General features: G+C 31.0%; 1 protein-coding gene across 1 annotated transcript; it reads right to left on the minus strand.

The window, feature by feature from the left end:
- Window positions 1-27,976, minus strand: LOC125069808. Its single transcript, XM_047679386.1, is given in 25 exon segments — window positions 1-175; window positions 258-423; window positions 496-555; window positions 961-1,117; window positions 1,982-2,142; window positions 2,754-2,905; window positions 3,107-3,274; window positions 5,183-5,387; window positions 5,513-5,755; window positions 7,051-7,270; window positions 12,635-12,718; window positions 20,164-20,930; window positions 21,010-21,345; window positions 21,542-21,638; window positions 21,740-21,833; window positions 22,086-22,191; window positions 22,707-22,797; window positions 24,638-24,719; window positions 24,974-25,184; window positions 25,583-25,679; window positions 26,225-26,306; window positions 27,120-27,222; window positions 27,428-27,515; window positions 27,668-27,749; window positions 27,840-27,976. Coding segments are annotated over 25 exon segments (3,909 nt in total). The 5' UTR covers window positions 27,862-27,976; the 3' UTR covers window positions 1-140.
- Between the last annotated feature and the right edge of the window lie 13 nt (window positions 27,977-27,989).

A 27,989-nucleotide genomic window follows, 5' to 3' on the forward strand; every position in this document is an offset into this window, starting at 1 on the left:
TATTTGCAAAAGTTAAAATCTATTGAGTTTTATTTCAATTTAATCTTCTGTCTGAGTTCATTTATTCTATGTATTCTTATGCTTAAACATACATTATCTATGTTATTTGGTACATTATTTCTAAATTTTAATGTTCTCCATTAGTTTTCTGTGAGGTGAGGACCAGGTCCACTATCTGTAACAAGTAATAGTTGATATGTAGTATTTGTTACAAGTGCAGCTTTATACAGCTTATAATAAATATAAATGGCAATTACCTTCTAATTCAGCTTTAACTTTATGGAAGCTAGTTTTAGCTTTTTCTAATGCATCACCGAGTCCCGTCTTGATCTGAGTAAATTCCTGAGTCACAATAGACAATCGCCCTAACAAATAGTTCAAATTGTCATCAACTTCGGCCATACGTGTAGTAATTGTGCTCACCTGGGAATAAACGGTATGTTTTAATCGAATATAGAACTTAGAACCATAATTAAAAGTACTATTTTAGTATACCTTTTCGCTCATGTTTCCTAACGTAGTTGCACTTCCATTAACGTATAACACCGTTTGTTCCTGCAGATACAGATCAGCTATTAGTTAATTATAAAAGGAATAGTACTCTATTTGAAAACTACGTAATACTAAATGTATTATTTAGATTTGAGTTAGATCGCTATATTGTGGAATGATAAATGAATGAATTTGTTGCGTTTATCGCTTTTTTTTATATATTGTATAATTTAAAGAGACATACTGCGTACATGTTTCACATTGTATGAAGAACGCGCGTGAATATTTTTTAAGATAGAAACATCAGAAGTTGAATATTTTAACACGATATAAATGTAATGGTACAAATTTCAATTTGTACCATTCGACCAAATCGAGTCGCTCGGGTAAGTTTACGGGATTAGGTTTGAGAGTGGGTGGTTATATTATGTAAAATCTTAACACTTAGGTATATGCAAAGTAACGCACGGTCAGTTTGTCCAGCGACGCGCGGTTGGCGGTGAGCTGCTTGTACATGACGCCGATCTGGCGCCACACCTGAGACATGTCCGACTCGATCTTCGAGCTCAAATTATTGAGCGCGTAGGTCTGATTTTGAATCAGAGCTGTTTGGATGTTATCAAATCTACCGAAATACATATTATTTTTACAAATCATTTTAAACTCATTGATTAACGGCCGAAATTATTATTTATGGTTATCTACGTCACAGAAACGAAATTGAATTGTAACTTCATTACTAAACTAAAGGATCTTTAATACTCTTTCATTCAAGCGGTCCTTTGCTGTCGTGATTTTAGTAACAAAAATATTCCATAATTATAGCTTGATTAAATATAGACTGCTATGTGCGTAAATTTCTAAAATCTTTTATGACAGTTTAATTTTTATAATCAGTAACTAAATGTATTTAGAAACAAATTCATTCCTTTTTGGAGTAAAACTCAACCGATAAGTTATTGACATTCGGAATCTGGAGTGTTCATAAAATTTTAAAGAAATTAAGGACAAAAAACAATTGCCGGCATTTACTGTACCTACACTTAATTATAAATAATGTTTTCAATATCTAATGAAGTTCAAAAGTAACTGGATACTTTTGAAGTGATTGTTCATATCTAATTTGCCTTTCTTGCTTTGTCTAACAATTAATTTAAAACAATATTCTCAATGAAAACAATTTACAAGCGACTAATATATAGGGAAGGTAATATACCTAAGTACAGTAAACAAGCGACGGTACTTAATTTTCTTCCCATATTTCGTTATTTAATTTTAAATTTAAAAAGTAATTATCATAGTCGGTACATAATAAGCGAAAACATCTTGATCATCAAGACACCAAAATTTTATATAACAGATAGGTAACTTTTGATTTGTTAACTAATCTTCAAACCGACATCCAAATATATTTGTTAAAAAGATTTTGAATAATTCAATCCGTTGAATGATTAATTTTATTATTGGCATATAATATAATTGGAAATACCTTTCACTGATGGATTTGTTTAACTGGTTACTCTGAACCCTTATGAGTTCGCTGACTTCTAAAGATATTTGATGAACACCGTACTCGATGCGTTTCTTGGTAGCTATTACGTTGTCCGCTGTTTGCAACATAACGTGCTCATTCTTGGAGAATGCTTGTAACTAGAAATGTAATAATTTTATACTATAATTTATTAATATAGGTTCTTATTTTAATATTTAAATGATTATAACATTTTTTGAAACATTTTATGCATATATAAATTTAGATACTGATTTAAGCTTTAACTTGTTTACATAACATAGTTACATAGTTAGGCGAATGGGCGTATAGGTCGCCTAATGATAAGAGGTCACCAGAGCCCCTAGACATTGTGGTGAAAGAAATATGAACCATTCCTTACATCGCCAATACCCCACCAACCTTGGGAGCTAAGACGTTATGTCCCTTGAGTCTGTAATTACACTGGCACATTCTTCAAACATCTTTCAAACCGGAGCACAACAAAACTAAGAATTGCTGGGCGGTACAATAACTTATTAGTGTGTGGTACCTACCCAGATGGAGCTTGCACGAAGCCCGACCATCAAGTACTTCAGCTTTATCGACATAAAAGTTTAAGTATCTACTAAATTGCTTTAGCATTATGGCAGTTATATATTTAGATAAATTTAATCCGATAGAATCCTGAACAATATCAATAATGATACTGAAATGCTCTCTACATGATAATAATTGAAGTTGTGTAGTACGGAAACATACGAGCGCATACCTCAGTGCGCAGCGTGTCGTAGCTGAGTTGTATGTCATTGTAAGCGCGCTCGCTCATAGTGTTGCCTTGCGTGAGGCTCTGCTGGATGTCTTCGTTGGTGGCCACCATCCTGTCGCCCATTTCGTGCAACTTCATGTTTATTTTTGACACAGCTGGAAGGTTCAAAAGCATTTCTGAGTAACATATTTAATACAACAGACCATAAGTTGATTATATTTCTTATTGCATACCTATCACGACGCGGTGTTTCGTAGAATAAATATCATAACAGTTATTAGACATACCGAGTAACAACATAGTCACAGATTACTTGTTTCACTGTTTATCGTTTAGTATTTAGGAAGGTACATTACCTTTGTCTTGATTCTCTGTTAAGTTGTTTTTCAACTCAGCAATCGCCTCTAGTGTGTAGTTGGTTGTACGTTGTAAGTCTGCAAGGTGTGGTAAGTCCTTCCACATACTTTCAGCGTCTGACAGTAGTTGCTGTATCTTGTGAATATCTTTTTCTTGACGCTCCATTACTGGTAAATTAAAGCATCCATGATTATGTTATTTTTATAAATATTTAAAATATTATAAATAACCTACAACCTAAGTTTAAAATTTAATATACTATGCAAATAGATATTTTAATTCTTTAAATAAAGTAGCTACTTCATTTTATTATCATAAGCATTTTCATTGCTCCTTCAAGAAGGCTCAAAGGTCAATACTCAATTGACATTTGTAGACAATGACACTTAACCTCAGGTATTATGTAGGGTCCTTTATGAGAAAGTTATTCGCTTTTAATATTTTAATAATAAAATATATCTAATAATCGGTATTGAGTTCAAGGATCGTTATTAATGACTCTAAAATCAAAACCTTACGCGATTTTGACACCTTTACGGAAAGCAAACCTGTTAAAAACTTACACTCATTTTCTTTAAATTGATTCAGCTATTGTATTCATATGAAAGGAGATAGAAGGAGGAGGAGATGATATATAGAATGTAAATATTTTTATAATAAGTTGACTGATTAAGATAATTTCAAGACACAGCACAAAGAACTGCCACACAAAAATGAGAATATGTTTTATTGTGAAACAAGATCACGTGATAAAGTCGATATAAAATAATATTAATATATTTGTTTTAAATATATAAACGTATTTGGATGAATACGACATAAGGACACAATGATATAAAAACGAAGCCGTAGTATAAGTTCGTTTTAAATTGGACGTGAAACGCTATTTTTAAAGAGCCATGTATTTGACTTCCATATAAGTATTTTTAGATCGCATTGGCAATTCATTTTGGCAACCATGTGAGTGATTACAATTTAATTCTTTATTTGATTTCGATTTATCAAATTTAATTTTAAAGTAAAGATGAATTCACTATAAAATAATACAAATATTATATGTTTTCATGGTATTACTACACTGGATAAGAATATATGTATAAGAACCTAAATACATTACTCATAGCTAGAACTATTAGGAATTTCGAGCAGCTCTTCTGTGGACTAGCTAACTACGGAGAAATTGTAGTACAAATCAAGTAGAAAAAGATCAGGCGCATCGCAGTACCCTACCAAATTACCTCGGAAAGTAAGCGAAGCAGTAGGTCCTGAGTCTGATTGCCCTAATTGCCGAATAGTCGAATAGGAGCAAGGGAAGAGAGAGTGAACCTATGCTTGTGCGCACACTTATGTACTATAGGTAATATTTCTAGCACATTTGACCAGTTCTTGATATTGGTAGCATTAGTCAATGGGTGTAAATAAGGAGTAATCATTTTTGATTTTGGAAAGGAAGTATTCGAAAAACTATGTTAACGTACACAAATAATTCATTCAATGAAATGACTACATTTCATGCAATACGATACCTATTGAAATATAATGCCCATAAAAACTGTTGGTACACACACGTTTCTAGTTATTGCTACTTAAATTTTTCCATTTCATGTAAGTGTCTGTAAAGTTGGTCATAAACCTACTTAGATATAAGGCCTATTCAAATACCTACGCAAAGCAGAATCGTATGGTGGCTTATCGGATAGTAGTCAAGTGCATATAAATTAGATACTAAGAGGATTCAAATCCACAAAGGATACACCTGTAAATTATTAATAAAATAAGTCTGATTTTGAACTATTATATATATAAGTGTGCTATTAACATCTCCGATGGCGTTAGTTAGGAGTAGGTAGGAGTTACCACCTAACTCATAAATATCTTGTTCTTCCGCTATAAAAATCAAAAGTATGTACTAGTGTGTGGATTGAGACAGGGATGCCTGTGTTCTCCAAGGCGATGATTTATATACATATATTATCACTAGTAATTTATAAATTTAATATAAGTTACTATCATTGAATCTCATCCAAACAGAATAAAATGCGATTGTATTGAAAAACGCCTTATTATGTACTTACCCTCGGTCATTTGGCTGTGCCAGGCTTCGTCAGCAAGCGAGACCTCACTGAGAGGAACGAAATCAGGTTGAACATTAGTAGCGTTGCCATTGTATTCGTTTAACTTCAGTTCGTACTTGTTGAGTAGTTTCTCAGTTTCAGATATATGCCGTTCAAAAGGATTTATATCCGAAGCAACTTCTAAACACATAGCTCTCAAGGAATCCTAAAAATTGAATAAACTCTTTTTATTTAAGTTTTAACGATATGTTAAACACTGAATTTCCCGTAAAAATATTATTATAATAATATCATATAATCTTTAATTATTAATTGTAGTCAATACCATACCTTATTTAAACTGTTCTTCAAATTTTCGATCTCTTGTTTAACAGCATCTAATTTAGCATCCGTAGCGTCAAGACGCTTGCTCAGTGGATCTTCGTTTGTAGTCAAACTGTTATCTAGTTCCACTGTCCCAGTAGTTTTCTTTAAACTTTCTGTTACGGTTGCAGTTAGTGATTGTAAAGATTTTTGTATTTCATCTAACGCGTCATTGGTCTTTTTCTGAGTCTGTTTCTCCCTTTCTTCTTTCTGTTGGTTATATACTTAATACATTAGTAGACAATAAACATATTTCTAAGCTATTTACTTATATTTCGTATTATTTTTTTACCAAAGGAATAGAAGATTTTCTGTCTTATAACACGCTTGAGTATGTACTGGCAGGACAGATTATTTTATCATAATTGCAAACTTTAATACAACAGTTAGCATTATTTCTCCGAAATTTTATTTTGTAGTATGTTTGAAAGTTTTATATGAGTATTAATGAGAGTTTTGTTGAGCTATTGCTTATGGGCCTGCAAATCCCGAGGGCCTGGTTTAATAAATTATATACTAGGCTAATAAATGTATGGCCTGGTTCGGGAATTTTATTTAAATATTTTTTAATATTTCTGTTTACAAATTCTCAGTTACAGCCCGAATTTAGGAATATGTACACTGCCAAATGAATTTATACTCTGGACCATCGGAATGCGCGTTAAGATTTTGGTCCTGTTTCTGACATTCATCTTGGGTCGGATCGTCGTCCCGATGGATTATAAGAGTTAAGGTATAAAATGCACCAAGTGTGTGCGCACTGAACTATCTCCCACGCAGATGAAAAGATTCCTTTGAGAACGTTAATTAAAAATATGTGCTTTTGATTTCAAATCAATAATATTATAGTTAGGTACATGTTTTAGAAGTTTACCAGGTCAATTCGACACTCCTTGAAAATAAATTGTATTTGAACGCATTTACAATAATTTTCTCTGTTTTTTTAAAAGTGTTTCAATTATTACATTGGTAATATTAAATTACTTGGTGTTTGTTCTTTAGGGCATTATACAAATCCGCCTCGGTAGATACCCATAATGAATGTACCCAGAATGAATAGGGATAGTTATATGGGTAGTACCTACTACCACTCATCATATATTCTACTGTCAAACAGCCATACAAAGTACCTAGTATTGTATTACAAGCACAATAATATTTTAGTTGTGGACGGGTGGACGATACATTGATGATGTGAGGAATGATTGATGTTTCTCACAGTACCAATGTCTATGGCCAGCCGTGACCAAATATCATCAGGTGGTCCATTTCCGACTTCCTGTAGGTCATAAAAAATAACTATGGTGTACTTTTAATTCAATATCGATTTAGTAAATGAGATAATTAGTCGTATTTCTAAGAAGGATAGCTATTAGTTATTCTTTTATAGTGCTCTGGAAGCTAATAATCAATATACTTAAATCTTCTTCGAATCTCAGTAATTCGTTATGCTTTTTTTAAAGGATTGTACATTAATATTAAAAGTAAGCATAACTTTGAATTACCTGTAAGAATATATTTTCAACATTATAAAGCCTGTCGTCTAGTCTTGATATGGTTCCTTTCATAGATTCAAGACTCCGATGTTTTTTCTCCAAACCTGATATCATTTTCTTGAGCTGCTCTCCAAGAGCCTTCTCTCTGTACTCGTGGCGTTCAAGCTTATCTTCTGACGTTCGGAACATGTGGACCAAGGACATCATGGCGTCTCGGATGTCTTCATGTCTATGGAGTTGGGAATAAAACGCTAAAATGTAAATATGGTTCTAGCATAACATGACATTACGAAATGCATTAAAATTACGTAAAACTGCTGTGACTTATTATGGCTTTTTGTTGTAATTTAGTTTTATGGTATACCTATTTTAATTTGTTAAAAAATCCTTAGAATTCTATTATGTTAACTTAATTATATCTTGAATGTATTTTGCGTCTTCGAAAATAAGGTTAGTATGTTCATTGATTGGCTGCGATAAATTTATCTTCGAAATATATTATTATGATGTTTCGATATACATTTATAGAGTATCTAACCAATGCATGTTGGTAAATGTTTATCTAAATTACTTATATTAACAATATGAATGATAGATACAGAATGACATAATGCTCGTTGTGCTAATTCAATAAGATAATGACGTAACGTGGCAAGTGCCCATCGATTATATAAAGACCCTAAGTTTAAATAGCAAGTGGTTCAAATAGCAGTGGGGAGAAAGTGATATTATGTAACCCATGATGCAAAATAAAAAATATATCTTTGTTCACTAGTCATGTAACTTCTACCTAAAGTGTTTTAAATTCTGAACTAAGTTATTAATAGATTCTACAACCGCGGTGCAGTCATTTGTTTCATATAGGGAATGCGGCATCGCTTCGGTATCGTTCAGTAAACGATATACAGAAATTCGAACAAAGTTCGATACCTTTTTTATTGAAAAAGGATTTTTACAATTTTTAATTTGACATAAATACATTAGCAACAAAAACAAAATTAACGATTGTATCACAGACAGTTAAAGTATAAATATGTATTATCAAGGGTTAATGATAAAATTAGGAGTCATTAACATCATAAAAATGAATGCATCGTATATCTTTTTTTTTCTGAATCATAAAGAGATCAATGATCCTTGCTCTATTAAAACATAGGTGTTCTTATTTTTTATCTAGCGGACCGACCTGGCTTCGCACGAGTGCAAATTCTAAATAACGAAAATAAGAAGAAATACTTTGCTAGAAAATAACTGGGCTTAAATATACTTTATAAAGTTTATTTATTAGTTATATCATAATTGTGAAATATAAAAAATATATGATTATAAAATTGATTTGATTTGTAATTTTAATGTTCAAATAAATTTAAAAATTTTCTATCGCTTAAAGTACAAATTTGGATAATTTTAACTGCAAGCTCCAAATTTATTGTGCAGCGATCTGACTTCCCGTTTCGCATTTAACGACTTTTTTTCGTTGCTCATAATTTGAACTCAATGATATCTTTTAAAGTATTTATTCGAATGTTAGGTATAGTGCAAAAGATTTAATTGCACTGTCTGGTACTTTACGATCACAAAAAAAGCTCTATTTATCTACTCTTGTTACATTATTGCTATTTTTGTAGCAATTATAAATTACTTTCTATTAAAGTATTTTTCATGTAAATGTAGCACTCCTAGGCGATTTAAAAAAATCGACGGTAATTTTTGTGTTTATCCGTTACAAACGATTTTACAAACAATCAAATCTTTATATTATTAATATTAATAGTGAAGATGTAGAAAAAAAATATTCAAATTTGAGTTCAATAAAAATTATACAGCAACCCACCGAATTTTCTTGAGTACATATTTGTTTAGAGTAAAGTTTTTTGTAACCTGCTTTACCTATTGTTCAATAGGTAAAGCATTTCAATGTTTGGAATTTCAAAAATGACTTCTCCACATAATTTCAACCCTCTTAAGACATGAGTTTTCAAAAACATTGTAACATTTTTTTATTCAAACTAATATTATCTTCATAGGTTACGTTTTTTCAAAAACGCTGTAAAAATTGTCGTTCATTCATCAACAGAACCAACCGTAAACACTTTCTAACTTCAAAAAAGGCTTCTTTACAAATTTTTATTCCAAATTTCACACTCTTAGGTGATGAATTTTACAACACCTACACTAAGGAATACCACGTTCCTAACTTTTAAAAATAAATTGTAACACAAACTTACATTTTAAATTTCACCTTCTTAGGTGGTTCTTTATTCAAAGGTTTAGGCTAGGCGTTATATTAGGTCGACCTTTTTCTTTAAATAGAGGGAAGCTTTAAATGTTTTCGAATTATTTTATACTTAAACTTATATTGATTATAATTTTACTATTATAATAATAGAAACCAATTAAAAATAGAATTATAGTAGAGAGCATGTTACTCTTATTCATGTTAAACTTATTCTCTAATATAATAATATAATTATATATATATCAATACCTCGTTGTGAATGTCGTCGCTCAGTTACAGATTTGTACTTGTACTAGTTACAAATCTGGATTTGATATTCTTGACTGCATTTGATGCAAAATTTAATCAAACATATAACCTTTGCATTGGGTTCACACAATTCGGATTCTATGGGTGGCATAAAATAAAGATCATATTGAGATAAAAGATCTTTGAGGGTGTTATCCAAACGAGTGTCGTTCTCTAGCAAACGCGAACGTTGACAAGCTCCGCTATGTGTGCCGCACAATTCAACATTAATCGTCCGTAGATGCTGAAAAGAATATGTTGGGCCACACACATTGACTAATAGCAAACGCAAATAGAAAGTCGCTGCCTGGATGGACTGTGGAGCTGCGACTTAATGTATCGGTGGATAGAATGCATGTGGGTAACCTGGACTGGATTTATTTAAATGAATATTATTTATATTTATATTAAACTTTACTGCAACAATCTTGTTTCGTTTAAATTTTTGTGAAGACCAGACTTACTTACGCGTGATATTACTTAATCTTCTGATTTCCTTTTTTATTTATTTTTTCATGAATATAAACAAGACAAAAACAGGGTTATGCATACCCATCGTTTGAATCGCGAGTCTTGCAACTAAAAAAGGACGTTCAGTTTTTACCGAATTATAAAAAATGGTCCTTTGGAATTGGCAAAATAAGAGGATTCCTTATCTTAATAATATATAACATCATTATCGATTATAAAAAAATATGTGTCCGTAAAATCGACAAATATTACACTTCTTTGCTCGAGCACTTAAATTAAGCCATCAAGTGTTGAAAATTTTGGCTTATCCATATTTTAGAATAAAACAACTAACACTACTGCTAAACAACAAGGTGTTGTTGCTAATGAAGCTGCAGATTCCGGCATCCTGGCAACAACAATATTAAGTTACTGATCTTTTTTGACAATGAATATTTAGATTTAGGAGCTAGGAGCTAAAGAATTATCGAGGCATACATTTAAAGAAATCAAGATATTGATTTGCTTCATATTATATATTCCGTAATGTTATGTATGTACGGAAATATATTAATGATTTTGTGAGAAAATGTGATCCTCATAACATCGATACAATCACTACTCTACTAATTAGTTAATTACTCATATTACACGACTGCATGTCAGTCACTCTTTTGAAATTTACTGGCTGCTATATTGTTATTTGTAAAACTGACAAAAAAAGAAATATACTAGCTTAATTTATAGCTAGTTAGGGAAAATCTAGTACCGCTTCAAAAAATAATATTAGGTACTAGATTTTAATTTAACAATCAATAAGCTTTATGGAATAAGGGTCTCATCACTTTTCTTATCCCAGAAAGAATGTGAAGCCGTTAATCATGAGCTAGACTTTATCCGGTCATATTAAATTACCTTCCCTACGGATTATGAGCACGGAGAATAGAGAAGTGTGCTTGTTTGTGCACACAATTTTGTTATATTTTTATTTTTTACATAGATTCATTTAATATTTTTAAAATAAAAAATCTTTCATTCAGGTCGACGCGAGCATTTTACATGTATAGTCTCACGATGGCTTGATCCTTTAAGCCTATTTTTTTTAAGAGGAACAATCCTCTAAAATATTAAATCTTAAGGAATTATTCAAAGTTAGAATTTGAAAAGGTTAAAGTTTACTTAAGTGAAAGTCTCGGTATTTATTAATATCGTAAGAATAAAAAACGAAAGTTATTCAATAGAATTAAAGAAGTAGCTATATGTTGGTATATTTATATTCGGCTTTAAATAATGTCTATGTATTTATATAATAATTATTTACATTAAGGCCTTATTTATATACAAATAAATATAGCTACTGTAAAAATCATACCGCATAGCATTTCCCCATTGAATCGCTATCGATTTTTAAGGCGAAAATTGTTTTTTGCCCTATACACAAAAACATATAACATAATATGATTATAGTTAATCATTAAATATAATCATCATTAGTTTCTAGTACGTTCTTATGAACTTATCATAAAAATACTTTCAGAGCAATAAATGTACTTGAATTAAGTAGTTGTGTTTAAAAAGTTAATATTTCCATTTCTTAAATCGGTTCTAAGTTGTTTCTATTTACGGTTCGTTTCGGTTTTGCCCTCAAGGAAATTAAATGAAACACTCACTTTAAATATCAAAAAAGAAAAGATACGTAAGCAGTTTATGTCAATCAAGTCATGACAGCAACGATGTCATGTTATTTAAAACTTGTCTCGATTGGGTACGCGATGGTACATCATTACAGACGCTGATTACAGACAACCTCAGCAAGTAAAGGGTTTTATGTACAAACAGTTAATATTATCCTGAATAAGTGTTTTATTTCAATTTCGTTGTGTAGCTAAAATTAGCCTAACAACATTTAAGATGTTAACTTGTTGTTTGATGTTACTTATGTACGTAGAAGTTATTATTATAAATAATACTAACTTCTTAATTATAATAATAACTTCTACGTACATAAGTAGTTTTATAATTTTAATGTTAGTTTGTAATGAGATACATAAGAATTTTATACTAATGCATAGAATGTTTATGCGCGATAAACATCCAATTCTACTAATCAATGTTCCATATTTAATACGCAATGAAAAACAAACAATAGCCACATATTATTGATAGTAGTAACTTTTTATTCGTATTTTATGTACGTTATTGTAGATACGTTAATTACTATTTTTAATTAACCTGTCGCCGCGTGCTCTTCATTCTATACCTCGTATGGTGGCATGCATGGATAACGTGTTTGTTTACATTCTAGTGTTTTTTATTAGACATCACTACAAGGAAACAACGACACGTTAAATTATATATTTTAAGGGTATATTCGTGTTTTATTTTATATATAGTTTCAAACTTAAGCAACTGTGTTTGTAATTCGATTCTATTTAAAATAAATAATAAATGTAATTTTTATTTTGTTTTGACATAATAAAATATTTTTTGATTTGCATCATCAGTAGGTAGGTATCCAACTAACAAGCTTTCAAACAGTCATTTATATCACAGACACAGTACTAACATATTTTTATTTATACATAATAGAGTAAGGTACATAAAAACGTTACTTACGTGACATTCCTGGCTTGTGTATTCGTCGCAACCAGCAGTAGAGCGGCGGCCACCCACCACAGTCTCTGAGGAAATAAATAATTGCTGATCACATGAGATGCAATAGTAGGTATATTTTGTTATATTCAAAGTTTTTTATTGATTATGTTAACTAATTAGTTTGATATTTTTTTTTGTAAAATTAGCGAGCCGCCCCGCTTTTGCATGTATTTTTTGTAAACCTTTTTATGGTGTATAATACTATCGTACATTATTTTGATCTATTTCGTCGGGTTCAGTCAGCGTTTGCAATGCAAGCGCAAAATTATTGTATTTATTTACGACATCACGTCAGAAACCTCTAAAATTATCAGTGTTTCTCTACTACATTATGCATTTATTATACATATATATACCTTATTATATTATACATGTATATACCTTCCTCTTGAATCACTTGAATCTATTAAAAAGCACATCAAAATCCGTTGCGTAGTTTTAAAGATTTAAGCATACACAGGGACAGACAGACAGCGGGAAGCGACTTTGTTTTATACTATCTAGCGATACCTACTTCATAATGGTAGCTTAAAATATTTTATTTAATAAAACCTTCTCCTAATTTTATATTATATAGTCCATCTATGTCAAGTATTTTAATGTAAAAAATATATTTGCTTTAAATATATATAAGTCCATGCCCACTTAGCAAAAAGTCTGATAAGGTAGCGTCATGTTATCTCACGCGGTCGCTTTAAAGTCAATTTTCTCTACCGCCGCGCCACTAATAACTTCTGGGTGGTTCTCAGCGACTCGACTCTTCGTTTATCTAAGCCATTGTATTCACGATCTCAAGTTAACTACTAATATAAGTGTAGATAATTACGTGTATTTTAATAAAGCCCTATACATTGTGTTATTGAAATAATATTGGGTAAAGCTAGAATTGTTGAAGATTTAGTATATAAATTTACATAAATCTATTTATAACTGAAAAATTAAGTTTTAATTTTTTATCGTGTTACTCTTTACTTTTTATGATCTCACGTTAGGCGTATTTTAGGGGTTAGATCGGTTCGTATGCCGTGACGGCAAACGCTCTCTTATGCCGTCATGTCCTCCCCGCAGTCGCCCGCGCCTCTCTCTATTGTGTATGCGTGCCGCGTGTACCTAGTACGATAATTATATACTTCCTTACTATATATTATTACAAATTAAAAGTTCTTCAATCTAAATTATAATTTATAATAATAAAAAAGAAATATTAACAAAACTGCGTTTCATTTACTTCGACATTTTATTTTATAGACGTCTATGAAAAACGAAAAAAATGTTTCGCAGTATAATGTATCTCTACTATTCTATACTAATATGTAATAATTTCATAGAAATTATTTATCGTTGCAACAATTTATGTACATAGTAATACTTTCATTATAAAGCTATTGATTAAACAAGTTACTTATTTATTTAGGTTCCAACGCATACATACATCCGTACCTACTAAGCTTAATAGGTAGGTAGGCTCGCATCAGTATGCTTTGAATAAATTTCAACAGCTGCAGGCTAATCTACTCAATAATGACATACTTCTCTACAATTTGTAATTTATTACCCATACTCGCATTAAAGTAAGCTGTCAATAAATATTATTAACCCCATTAACCTTAGTTATCTCTCATCCTAGCGTTGGTAAGGCGAGTACAATATTTGGAACTTCGTTATTATTAACAGATTTTTTTCCTGTAGTGTTTCCTGTTTATGTAAAGTGTAGTTTTGTTTGAAATACTAAACATCTTATATATGTTAACCTCATTAAGGTCTGCAAAAAATGACTTGAAGCCCAAGCGTCTCTTCCAAAAATATGCGGTATCATGTGAATAATACAACACGACACAACAGAATGGACCATAATCATAGTTGTGTCCTATATTCAATTTTATTATAAGTATTACTCTTAATTTACAAAATATTTAAATATTTATATTCAATTTAAACCACCACCTATTTTCGTCCCTGGGATTGAGTGCTTTAAATTTTAAATTGTTTGTTTCATTACTGATAAATTGAGGACATTGACAATATAATTAAAGTATCCAAGTATTAAACATAAAATAAAACTTCAAAACAATTGCAACCCTTAAATATTCACAAATTTTCCTTGCAGATAAAACATGAGTAGGCCTTGTACATCTTTTATGGATCACATTTTTTCATTGTTTCAGTATATGCATCCGTGTTTTTTTGTAGTAACAAAATACTTTTTATAAGTAGGTAACTGATATGAAAACAGTATCCATTGGCGTCCTAAAATTATTGAGAATAACAGGAAAAGCTTATTTTACTACGAGCATTTGCTCTATGATGCTGATGCGGTGTTCTTGCACATGCGATGTTTAACACAGATGCCAATGAAAACGATTAGTACCAAAATAATTCTTCTCAAGAGTCATTCTCTTGCGACGCCTTAGTTGGAAATGTTATCCTTGAAGACTGTATTTGTTCATTCGGACTGAAATGGATTGCCTTGCATCAAAATTCAGTCATCATCAGCCTGAATTTCAAACTCCGATACACAATTTTCAATTTACACAACACCCTCGGTCGAATCAGGTTCCTAGAAATAATGAGCAATAGAATCTTTCAATATATTTATCGTTTTCACCCCATTTCTTTATATGTTAAAATGACACATAACCACTGGCCAAATATTTTCACTTACCCAGGCCTGATGCGGGTACGTATACACTGGCAAATGTGTCTAGACGATGACTGTCCCATCCAACGACAAGCAATATAAAAATATTTTAATTCGAAAATATGCTGCACTCTCGGTCAGTGGGTTTGGTTATATAAGTGATTGAGGATTAACAAATATACATATAACCAAAGTACCCTACCCAAAGTTGTTCTTGTTTCCTGAATAGTTAGGAAAAGCAAATACTACCTAGTGTCATGAAAAATTCAATTCAATTCATCATTGTTCAATAGTCCCATTTGACTAGTTTGAATAAACCTTACACGCGGAAGCCTAGTTATGTATAAAAGTACTCAATGTAAAAAATAAGAGATTATAAAAGTAGAATGAAAATTCCGTTTAAGTTTGATTCGTGAATTAACCATTAATTCAAATTATTCAAAGAACGCAATTTGTGCATACACATATTTTAGTCACGACTGAATGACGTTAGGTACTACGCAATGCACTAACAAAAGTAACGGGAAAGGAGTTTAGTATAAAATGTGGAATCGAGACCTTGGCCGGGATCCAGATTAACTACGCACAAAGACACAGGATTGCGCCTAAAATGTATGGATGTGAGTCACGCACCTCTAACATGTTTCCTGTTTTAATTAACGGCTAACAATTATTTAAAATTCTCAAAACACGTTTATTAAACTTACTATTTTAGTTATTATTATTTTTTACAGTTTATCTTTAATAGAAATATTTTTTTGTAATTTATTTAGCGGATGTACCTAATTGCTTATTTTTAGGTATTCATCAACGACAATTTGTAATCACAATTCACTAATAAATAAATAATTTAATGGAATTATTACATACCCATTAATATTTTATTTTTTTATCAATTTATATCGCGTAATAATTATTGAATAAAATAATTATAATTAAGTAGTTATTTTCATTGAAGTTAGAATGCAGTATGCATAATATATTGTGGATCGATTCACCTTATCGCCTTTTGTTAAGATGAGTACTATGTTACATTAAGCTTCGTGCATTTTATGTTCAATGTGTGGTTGTATTGTACGCCTTCCTGTTTGTGCATTAGTCTTTTAAACAAGGTCTTTATTATGATGTTTTATTGAATTTTCTTGTGCTTGCAAACGCACTGGCCTACTCGTCCTTCAAGCAGGAACAGTAATACAAAGTACTAGTTGTTTGGTGGTAGAATAAATGATAAGTGAGCTATATATATCCAGACGAGCAGGCTTAAAACCCCACTATGAAGTCTTATCTACATTTATATTTATGAAAAACAGAATAGCGTCAATGTATTGTTAGTGGACGTGAAGAGGTAAGTGATATATGTAAATACGAACACAAAGTTTGTCCTTTTAATAATTTTGATAAATACATATAATTGATCGTCAAAACTTATAAGTTACATGACGGTATTTAAACATATAACTTTGTAAAACCATCCATAACTAAAATAAGAAATATACCTAGTTTTTATGTAAAGGTCCTTATATAATGAAATCAAATACGCGTACACATGTAAATATACAGGTCCTAACACACAACACGGTTTAAATAGTAGGTAGGTGATATAATATTATGTTTTATTTCTGAAAGTTATATGAAAGCTTTGAGTTTGTATGTAATTTTTGAAATACAAGTAATGTAGATTCTTTGTTGTTCATAGTTCTACTTCACTTCGTTAAGAAAATGAATAAAAATAAAAATATGTGCTCATATGACCACTGCGTCCAGTTCAGGTATTGAATAAATATTTGCATTTTAAAAGAAAAGTCAATAAAAACGTTAATTACATATGCAAACGACGTAGGTACCCATAATAACTCAATTTCGTGTCACGATGAGGCGTGAAAAGCATGCGTCAGGTTTAAAACCTTGGGGCAATAAACTTTCATGTTCTCGATTTTAGTTTACTTAAGTATTTTTGTAAACTTAATACATAGGTGATAAGATTTCAAACATTCCATGTTATTAAATATTATTTTTGTAAGGTTCTCGGTTATCATGTGAATTATCAAAGATCAACAAAAGTGACTTAACCTGATTGAACTTTTTTATTAAAGACACTATATAGTCCTTATCAGTCCGATTCGTTAGGCGCAAGCGACCCTTAAAAATTGTTCAAGTATTAAAATAAACTATCCTATTTCATAATTTAAGTACGTCCAATTTTTCGTTTATATAATACGTCTAGCTATGTCCCGCAGTTTCATTTGTTTGACAGGCATAATGAGTTCATTCACACAATACCAGTAGCTTGCTAGATTGATCCGTTCTAAGGGTAGCGGAATGTTGTGTTAGGAGCATTTAAAGACAATTAAGACATCTAATGCAAAAATTATTAAAATAGGACCTAAGACAAACTATACAAACCTAAATATAATTTATTTTAAATGTCCTATAAATGTAATATATGTAAATTGAATTTAAATTAAGTTAAGCATTCTACAGTAAGTCTCTCTAGTAGCTATACTTTAAAATTTAAATGAACGACGATGTTTTATTTTCAACCCGTGACATTTGAATATAATTGTCTAAAAGCAAAATTATTTGTTTTTAGTTATTAACGTTTTATTGATATTTATTCATACTTAACTTATCTCTATCGGAACTTACATTGGAACCTACATTATTTACGGAAATAATTAAAATTATTGACGTTGCCTGTAATTTATATTATAATTGTGTATTTTACGTACATTAAATCGATGAGAAACATTTATATGGTATCAATTTATCATTTAATAATATACCACAATGTCTAAAATAAATATTAAAAAATTGTTGAGCTCACCATACTAAGAATTGCCATGTTCTTTTACTTCTAATTTAAACTAGGAAGCACTGTTCTTTTTTGTTTTTAACTGTACGTTATACGAGATCGAAGCGGGTTCTAAATTTATACTAATAGGCTGCGCTCGCGCGCGCTGTCGGTCGCGAACTGATGGATGATATTTTGTTGAATAGAGCTGTGATGCGGCGCCGGCGCCGATGCCGCTGCGCCTTGTATGCAGGGTGAACGAATGCGCCTGTTTATTATGCCTCGATGTGCTTGATCGACATTCCATGTGTCTAAAGAGCTTTATATTTGGACACTATCGGCCAATCAACGTTTAATAACCATTGCTTATAATGCCCGAAGAACACATCTAACCTATATATAAGAAGGCAGTTAATCTATTGGAGTAACCGTAACCACACACGGTACGCAGTTAAAGTGCAATACTATAAATAGTTACACTTATGACTTAGTGGTTTTAACTTTAAAACGCCAATGATAACGCGTGAGAGGTTTTTAAGTATAGTCCAGGTTATACTGCATTTATTTAAGATCTAAATATGTAGGTTGTAATTTATGAGATTATAATAATGATCATGATGAGATTATTATAATATAATAATGCCTTTTTTTATTAAAAAAACGAACTTTAGTCCGGAACACATGATCGTCTTTTAAATTAATATCTAGAAACAATCACGCAAGTCCTTTAAACTTTTCCTTCAACAATCATTCAATTAAATTGAATATAGATGGATAAGCCCATGTTTAGTTAATATATTCATATAATAAGTACGCCCAGACCGTCACTCTAAGACAGAATGCATTAAGTTACTGTGGCTTTTATAAACGTGTAGTATAGGTACTTATTATGTAAAATTTATTGCAGATTAATTGTAGAAAACAATAACTTCACATGTTTAAAGAGAAGCTTGGTAAATAAATAGGTTTTATATGTATTTATTGTTAATTCACAAGCTAGTTAAATACATACCCTGATTCCAATAAAATCTCATCAGCTCATATAAAGGACGTTGCTCTTGACAATTTCGGTTATGCTAACAGAGATAATACGCACAATCTGAGGTGACGTATACATTAGCATTTGGGATCGTTGTATATTTGTTAATATTTCTGATATATCAGACATTACCTAATCATATAGTCAAAGAGAGTAAAGTTAGCGTAAATACTACAAATCGAAGCTTAACAATTACTATCGCTTATTCTGCAATCATTTTATAATTTTTTTTAACATCGCAATTGATAGCTCGTAGTCCTGTTAATATTGTTTTATAATGAAAATATATTTAGCATTTTGTATAAGGATAATCATTAGGTGTTTACGAGTTATGAGAAAATGCATGTGTGTAATATATGTAAAAATTTTATATAATTATTGCAACTCAGATATTTATGTAATCCTAAGCGTTGTCATTTCATATGACTAGATAATTGATTTCCATATAGATGTTCAATATTTTAATTTTAAATTAAACCTGTTCCACATAATTTTCAATTAAACAGAACTACCTAATATTTATATATATATAAATAGGAAGACTTGTCACAAAACAAGTTGTTTTACAACAGTACACAGTACTCCAGTTTAGTTACTTAAGCTAATGAAAGCAAATGCTTGTAACGTTTTCGCTCTCTCGGTAAAGTTATACGAAACTTGAATATAATTAATTCCGTCGTATTTTCTAGCAATTTGCGTAGATAATGGGGTTACGTTAGAGTATTGTACTGGTCTTGGGTATTGCACAAGTATTTCACTCTTGACAAACTTAGTCTTAAATATTTAAGCTAGGTTTTATTTAAAATAATACAACATGCATATTTAGAGTACTAATGATTTTTATCAGTATTTATCCCGTAATAGACAAGTTTAAGTAAAGTCATTCAAGCGTTTGAAATTAAATTTTATAACAACAAAGAAATAAAAACAACAAATTGCGATAATAAACAAAGAGCGAGATAAAGACCTTTAATAAATAATTCAACACAACCGATAACGAGGTCAAATACACACTAAATAACAAGAACGACGTTTATTTCTTTAGGAGTTTGACGTTTCTGTGGACGATCCTCTTATGTCTGCTAACGCAGCCCGCAGTGCGGAAGGTCTTCCCGCACTCCGGACAGCTGAAGGGGCGCTCGTCGGTGTGCGACCTGTTGTGCACTCTTAGAATGTCTAGCGAATTAAATCTCTTCCCACACGTTTCGCACTCGAATTTCCTTTCGTTCGCGTGGTAGGCGTAATGACGACGATACTGGGCCAAGATGTGGAAGCTCTTCCCGCAGACCTCGCAAGTCTTCTTCGGAGTCGGATTGTGGACGGCTCTGTGCACTATGAGGCCGCTCTTGAACTTGAATTTTTTCTCGCAGATTTCGCACGAGTAACATTTGTCAATAGAATGCATGTCGAGATGGCTGACGAGGTTTCTCGTGTGTTTCCCACAAACTTCACAAACTTTCCAGTAGTCGTATCTTAGTTTGCGGATTTTTTTCCGCCTTATAATTTTCTTCTCTCCCTTGATCAATTGCTTTGACTTCGTGGCCGCTCCCTCTACCAAGTCTTCGTAATGTAAATCAACATCAAAATCTTGACTTTCGTGATCATCGCCATCGTTTTTCAACTGATGATGGTTGACGTCGGCGGTTATTTCAATTTTTATTTTATTGGATGAACTATTTCTAAGTTCTCTGTCAGCTTCTTGACATTTTCTCCTGAATTTGTATGCGTTTTCTAATTCTTTAACACAACTGAGGCATATTTGTGAAGGTAAAGTGTCTGACTGATCTACCTGGAAAATCGAATTTAGATTCGTTTAATTTAACCTTAAATTTATTGAACAAAATTATAATGTAAATATAGAGTTACACCTCGATTCCACCAATGATCTTTAGTTTATGGGCTAGGTCCAACCCATCGTCATCGGTCTGATTATAAATGCTAACACAACCGTCTTCGTTGGAACAGGACCTGCATAGATTTGTCTCAATGGCTTCAAACTTCGGTTTGACGAGCGACAATCTTTGTTTCAGGTCAAACAGTTTCATATCGTCTTCAATGTCATCATCGAGAGCCACTTCTTCGAAGTGATCGTCTTTCTGCTCCTTAATTACTTGCTTCTCGTGAATTTCAGTGTATTTGGCGATAGCTTCGAAGTACGGCCATTGTTCGTTCAGAATACCTTTGTTAGCAAATTTTTGTTTCCACTGAAATAGATAAATCATATAATCATCAAGGTCTCAATGCTCTAGGTGGGTACCACCAGTTAACAATAACATGATAATACTTATTTCTTATTAGTATAATTTTAAATAAGATAGATATACTATTATATATGTATATAATATGAAATGTACTTGGAGCTAATATTAACTTCTTTTACTTCATAAATAATGTTATTACCCTGAACGTTTTCAATAAATGTTTCCAAATTTCTGGTAGATCTAGCAAACTGTGGTCTAAGGGAATACCAATTGTTCTCAGCCTCTTTTCGACTTCTCTGAAAGAATATATTAGAATTTTTAGCATTAGTACCCAATATATATTTTTATATGCATGTTTGTTATTATTTAAAACATATAGTTGTTATAAGAATAATACCGCCAAGAATCGTCCGAATTCTTCGTTGTAAACCTAAATAAATGGTCTAAGTCTGTTCTTGCACTTATCAAATTTAAAACCCATTCTTCTTGCCCTGAAAAAGCAAATGCATATAAAATTAACTTGCATGTATGTTAAGGTTCATAAGCAATAACATATCAATAAAATTTACTATTTAGAAAATTCTAGGGCACAGTGTATATTATTCTTTATGTAGGGCAGGATTTTTCAAACGCTTTAATCTTCCAATAAAAACAATTGAAAAATTGACCCTTAATAATATTCAAGTATTGCTATCATTAGAAACAGTGAGCTTAATTAATTAAAATGTAACAACAGGACTTACAACCAACCAACGGGTTAAGACTTAGGCTGCCCTCTCCAAAATACAGCTCGAATAATGTGTAATAGACCCATGATTTGTTATTTGTAGCTTTCGCTTTTTGATACTCCTATAAAAATGAACACAATTATCACATTACAATATGATCAAGTATGGAACACAGGCAGTCTTAAAAAAATCAAAATCAAAGTAAATCAGATATAAAACATAATCCAATCGAACTAGTGGAGATTAGCAAATATACAAATTCCACGCGTGTACTTATAGCTTTGCTACTTATGCACTACAAATAGTTTGCCTGACCACCTACGAGTATATCCTTTGGTTTAACTTCCAAAGTTCCGCTAACTACTTATTCGACATTCAAATCTACTTTTTCGCGTATCCATAATAAATGTCATAGACTATTATTTACGGTGTTGACCAATGTGTTGACGATATCATGTAAATTTAATGACTTTTCGCCTTTGATTGGAATAAGCGATGGCTCTAGGTGAAAAACATTTAACATAAAAAAAATACGTAGGATGCAGTTTTCTGTTCCCCTTTATGGTATGTCGCGGACTTTTGATGTGCTCTGTTTCGTTGAAAATATATGAAATCATATTGTTAATAAATACTTACAGCGTAAGTGGCCGCCCATTTTCTACAAATTTCTCTTCCAGTTAATGTTTTAGGGAACCCGTACTCTTCTATCATGATAGCTCGAAGATTACTAATAAAGAAAATCATTAAATAATTATACATGTTATTTATAAACTAATAATACTAAGAAGTTACAATAATTAGTATTTAATAGGCGCAACAGGATTTTTATCAACAAGTATAATCTGATTTTGAATACAATAAAAACCCCTGAAATAGATATTTTTTCTGAAAGTTACTATCTCGGCCCCTTATTATTTAATGCAGACGTTATTGGTAGTTTTAACAAATGCTAATAAGACACTGGTATTGTACTGAATCAGTACATTAATAAATAATCCGATCACCATACTTTAAATGTAAAAGATAAGCTTCACATTTTACATTTGAAATCATTATAGCATACTTTTACAATAAGATTCTTCTCGCGATACTAATAAGGATATATAATGATTTTAATGAATATAGTAATACAATTCGGGAATTATAATTATGCAGTTAAAATAAAAGCTGAAAAATATTTCCAACATATGTAGGTAGTTGTTTTTATTAATAAATGTTAAATCAGTAAAAACTAGTAAATTATTAATAAATCACTAGCGGGTCTCCCGCGAAACTTCGATTTTTTAGGAATTTCGAAACCTATGACAGGTTTTGTTTTGACTTAATTTCATTGTATTATACTTTAAAATGAACGGACAGGACAAGAAAACGATGTTTAATTGATTTATTGGACATCGTTTTTTATCATATACTAGTAAATTGTAAACATAATATTGAAATAAGAAAATTCGTTATATCAAATATTAGTTGTTACGAGTGCGAACGCGGGTCATTGGAGGTCACGACCGTCGACTCACTAATGTAACTACGATCTGTATTCTTTAGATATCGTGACGGACAATCACTTCATATTTTATTTATTTATTACTCATTTTGTGAATATTTTGTCTCTGATATGTTTATAGATTTATCGAAGAAAATTTCTTGAGACAAGTAGAATAATAGGTTTCTAGGATATAATAGGATTCTAATTGTTACAAAGTTAAGTGATTTATATAATTTGATATAGCAAGCAAGATCTTTTGAGTAGAACACGTTATTTTTTTTTAATAATATTAGAAATAGCTCATTATATAATTCTCAATATTCCTATTTACCCCTCAATTTAAGCTTAAAGCTTGTGTTGAGAATGGGGATTATTAGGGATCACGACAATAGTCCAAGAGGTCGGGATCAATCCTGCGACTTTTTAAAACGCCCTTAAACCAGTGCTCTACTGACGTGACATTAATAAACATTAAGAAATAAAGACGTTATTATGGTAACACGATGTCCTTTAGTCTCATTTTACGGCGGCCAATTTCAACAGAGTATAGCTAACTACACTGAGTTAATAAGCACAGGAGATGTTCTAGTACTTGAGTGTGTGCACAGATGCACTCCGTAACCCTTCACTCTTGACCTTGAAAACCGGGGAGCGTTCGAGCGAACAACTAATGGCTTTACGTGCTTGCCCAGGCACGGGACAGTTCCAATCTTAGAACTACTGCGAATTTCTTTACACAATGACTTCTGATTTGTCTAGTACAGGTTTTGAATTCAGGAACAAGAAGTCAGTTTTAGGTTTAGAACAAAAATAACAACAAAACAAAACAAAAGATGATGAATCTATACTAATATTATGAATGCGCAAGTAACTCTCTCCGTATGTCTTTTACACTTTAACGGCGAAGTTACTGAACTAATTTTGATAAAATTAGTATGAAGCAAGCTTGAACTCCTCCTTTCTATACCTAATACCTGACAACCAACCCCTTAGTTCGTTATAAATTAATACTATCGGGAGTTCCCCAGATAATTATGACGGCATTTAATTTATAGTGTCCTTTAAAGATTAGGTAACTTACTTCCACGCCCATTTTCGATCTCTGAAAAGCCAGTCGTTTTGCAGGCGGATCTGTATAAACGATTCCGTTATGTCTTTGGACCCTAAAAATAATATAAAATTATAGCAATTGAACATAATAAAATACATGGAACATTACGATTTAGGTCGCCATTCTAAGCCATTTTACTTTCATTCAATTGAATCAATTAATTTAATTTTCGTCGATTCATTCAATTATGTAGGTAGCGACCAATGTCAGTGTTTAACATTTAAACGAATCAAGATCCTTAAACGAAATACAAAATTATAATCTAAACAAATGAAACAACTTGTCAATTTCACCAACACGACCTACATTGAAACTCATCCACACCGTCTTCTTGGTTAAGCTTTCCTCTCGGAATGTGTTTGGCCCTTCGTTCGGCCGAGGCCAGGCTCTCTGGAGACATATTCTCCAGGCGCTCGAGGTAGTCCGGTTCGTGCTTGCTGTAGTAGTCCACCATCGATGTATACAACGGCCAGTCGTCCCGACCCGCCGTCCTTCGCAAAACTAGACGATGTTTTCTCTATATTCACAATGTGTTATTACGTGAGAATGGCTGTTATTATACTAAGTAAGGTATTATGAAAATTAATTAACCCGGTTTTTACTTTTAACAGATCGAAGAATGGTCTGACGATCATAATTTTTTATTGAAATAATAGTAAGTATTTGTCATTTACATACATTCAACTTACTTTTGGTTATCGTTGTCTTCTGAGTCTTAAGTAGCAAGTAAATGGTAGCAACTGAATTTAATTTTATTATGCCTCGTAGACAATTCTACTATCCGTAAGCTAAACGAATCATTTGAGTTTTTCTAATTAAAAATTGAGATCTTTCAAATGAAATAATTCATTTTATATAATATACCATTATAGAGATATTTTTACTTCTTCATAAGTTACTTCTTATTATACGTACATTAAACGTCATCCTGATATAATGCCACAACCCTTTCAAGTCTTGGATGCAACAGTCTAGAGGTAAATCCTGACACCTTAATGCTGTTTCCACTGTTCTGTACAAAAACATAAAATATTTTAATATAATTACTGTCACTATATATAACTGTAGCATTATATGCAACAGAGTATTGAAAATATAAAAAAAAATAAACAAAAATATATTCATTTATTTCTTTCCATTTTATTAAATTTAGGCTAATGAATGGCATATTTTACAACTAACTACAAAATTATGTAAAATATTATTGTAATACAAAACTAAGAATTTAATAAATATAAAACAATATTAAAAACTGGGAAAGAAAATCAGATTATATAAAACTAATATCATCACAAATAGTAACGTCCTAAGGCATTTCTGTTTAACAGGAATAATTAATTTAATTCATTTTTCATATTGTATTTTGTTTATGTTGATAATAAAAATGGTTATCTGGTACATTTTCCGTCCAGATAATCCGAATTGCTATTTGATTGGTAAATACAGCTAGCAGTCTTGCTAATATACCATACAGCCCTGTATATACTTATTTAAGTTCTAAATATAAATATACATGTTTCAAAGAATAAATTGTGTAATGCCTTAATTATAACATACCTCCACATATTATGATAATCTAACTTCACTTCTTTTGCCTCAGAGATACATATTATTAGTTTTAATCTCCATTCATCATTCCCTACAAGAAAAAGTAAATTAATTTATAAGTAAGCTAGTGATTTTTTTGTTTTTTAAACTGTATTAGATCAAGATCATATACTTGACTAAGAGATTTATACAGCAAAAACAATATATTCTTTATTGAAGAAGATTTTACAAGCTCTTTTGAAACATCACTTTATATATATACACTATAAGAAATATTTACAATCCCCCATATCAACCGTGTACCACCAACCTTGGGAACTAAGATGTTATGTTCCTTGTGCCTGTAGTTACACTAGCTTACTCCCCCTTCAAAATAGATTACAACAATATATAAGTTAATGATAATGATATCGCAGTTTGCTGGTAGAATATATGATGAGTGGGCAATATCTACCCATATAGGTGAGCCAAAACCAAAGTCCGACCACAAAGTACAGGATTATATTAAAGGTAAGGTTACCATTGGTAAAATAGTGGAATATTCGAAATATGTTTTCGTATAGTATAGTAGTTTTAGACGTAAGGAGTGAGGCTTATGCCGAATTAAATCATTGTAATTTCATTTTAACAATTGTTTACCACTAGCAAATATACTTAATGTAATTACGAAATTTCCATTTTTAATGGTTATAAATATGTATTTATAAAAAATAAAATAAAAATAATATAAACTTATACATTATTCACACTAGTCACGAAGCAGACAATTTGAATTGAATATTTTTAATGAATAAATTAATACATTTTTCCCAAGGAACATTCTAGTTTAATTCATGTTGAAATAGAGTTATTAGGCAACTACACTAAAGTTCATAGTGTTATAAAATTGTTAAAAGTTACTTACATGCTTCATACTTATCTAAAACTTGAGATTTTCCAAAATGTTTTTCAAACATTCTATAATATTTCCAACTCTTATTTTTAGTTTTTTTGGCTATTCTATATGACTGAAAAAAGATAGATATTTATATATTTTTTTATAAAACCCAGTTTTAATTCCAGAAGGTTCAAAGTGCAAAGAAACAACATGTATGTTTGCATTTAATGTTACAAGCATGCATCATATTTTATTGGGAAAAATACTTTAATATAATAAAAATACTTTTAAAAGTTTACAGAACTAGTGGCCAATACAATATTTAAATAACTTACGTCGTATGTATATGACCACTTCTTTCGTAAGTGCTTTACTGTTATTTCTTCTGGAAAACCATTCTCAAGAAGGATTCTGTGGAATTCTCTATGAAAAATAAAAGTAACTACAGTATGTTTCAGATATCTATTTAAAGCAATATTTGTTATTCTTATAAGATTCTTATAAAATTAAAAGTCACATCATCTTGTGCTAGTATTTACTGTATCTTCTAATAATTGTTATATATTTAAACTCACCCCCAAGGTTGTTTCTTTTTTTTAAAGAGCCAATCGTTTTGAAAACGCAGTTCAAAAAATCTTCTCGTTAAATCAGATGTCCCTACAATAAGTGAAATTTGTAAAATCATTTTACTTATAACTAAAATTTAAATTAAATTTCCTTGTAAAATAAATAATAAAAATGACTTACAAACAAAATTTTTTTCTTCCATTTTAAATCAAAATTATGATTTCCGATATATGAGGGAATGTGATATTGTTTTGAAAAATTGCAATATAATATAATAAAATATAAAATTTATTGATAATTTAGACATTGACAATAACAATAAAAACAAAC

The sequence above is a fragment of the Vanessa atalanta genome, chromosome 16 (genome assembly GCF_905147765.1).
Source record: "Vanessa atalanta chromosome 16, ilVanAtal1.2, whole genome shotgun sequence".
In the NCBI taxonomy this organism is placed as follows: domain Eukaryota; kingdom Metazoa; phylum Arthropoda; class Insecta; order Lepidoptera; family Nymphalidae; genus Vanessa; species Vanessa atalanta.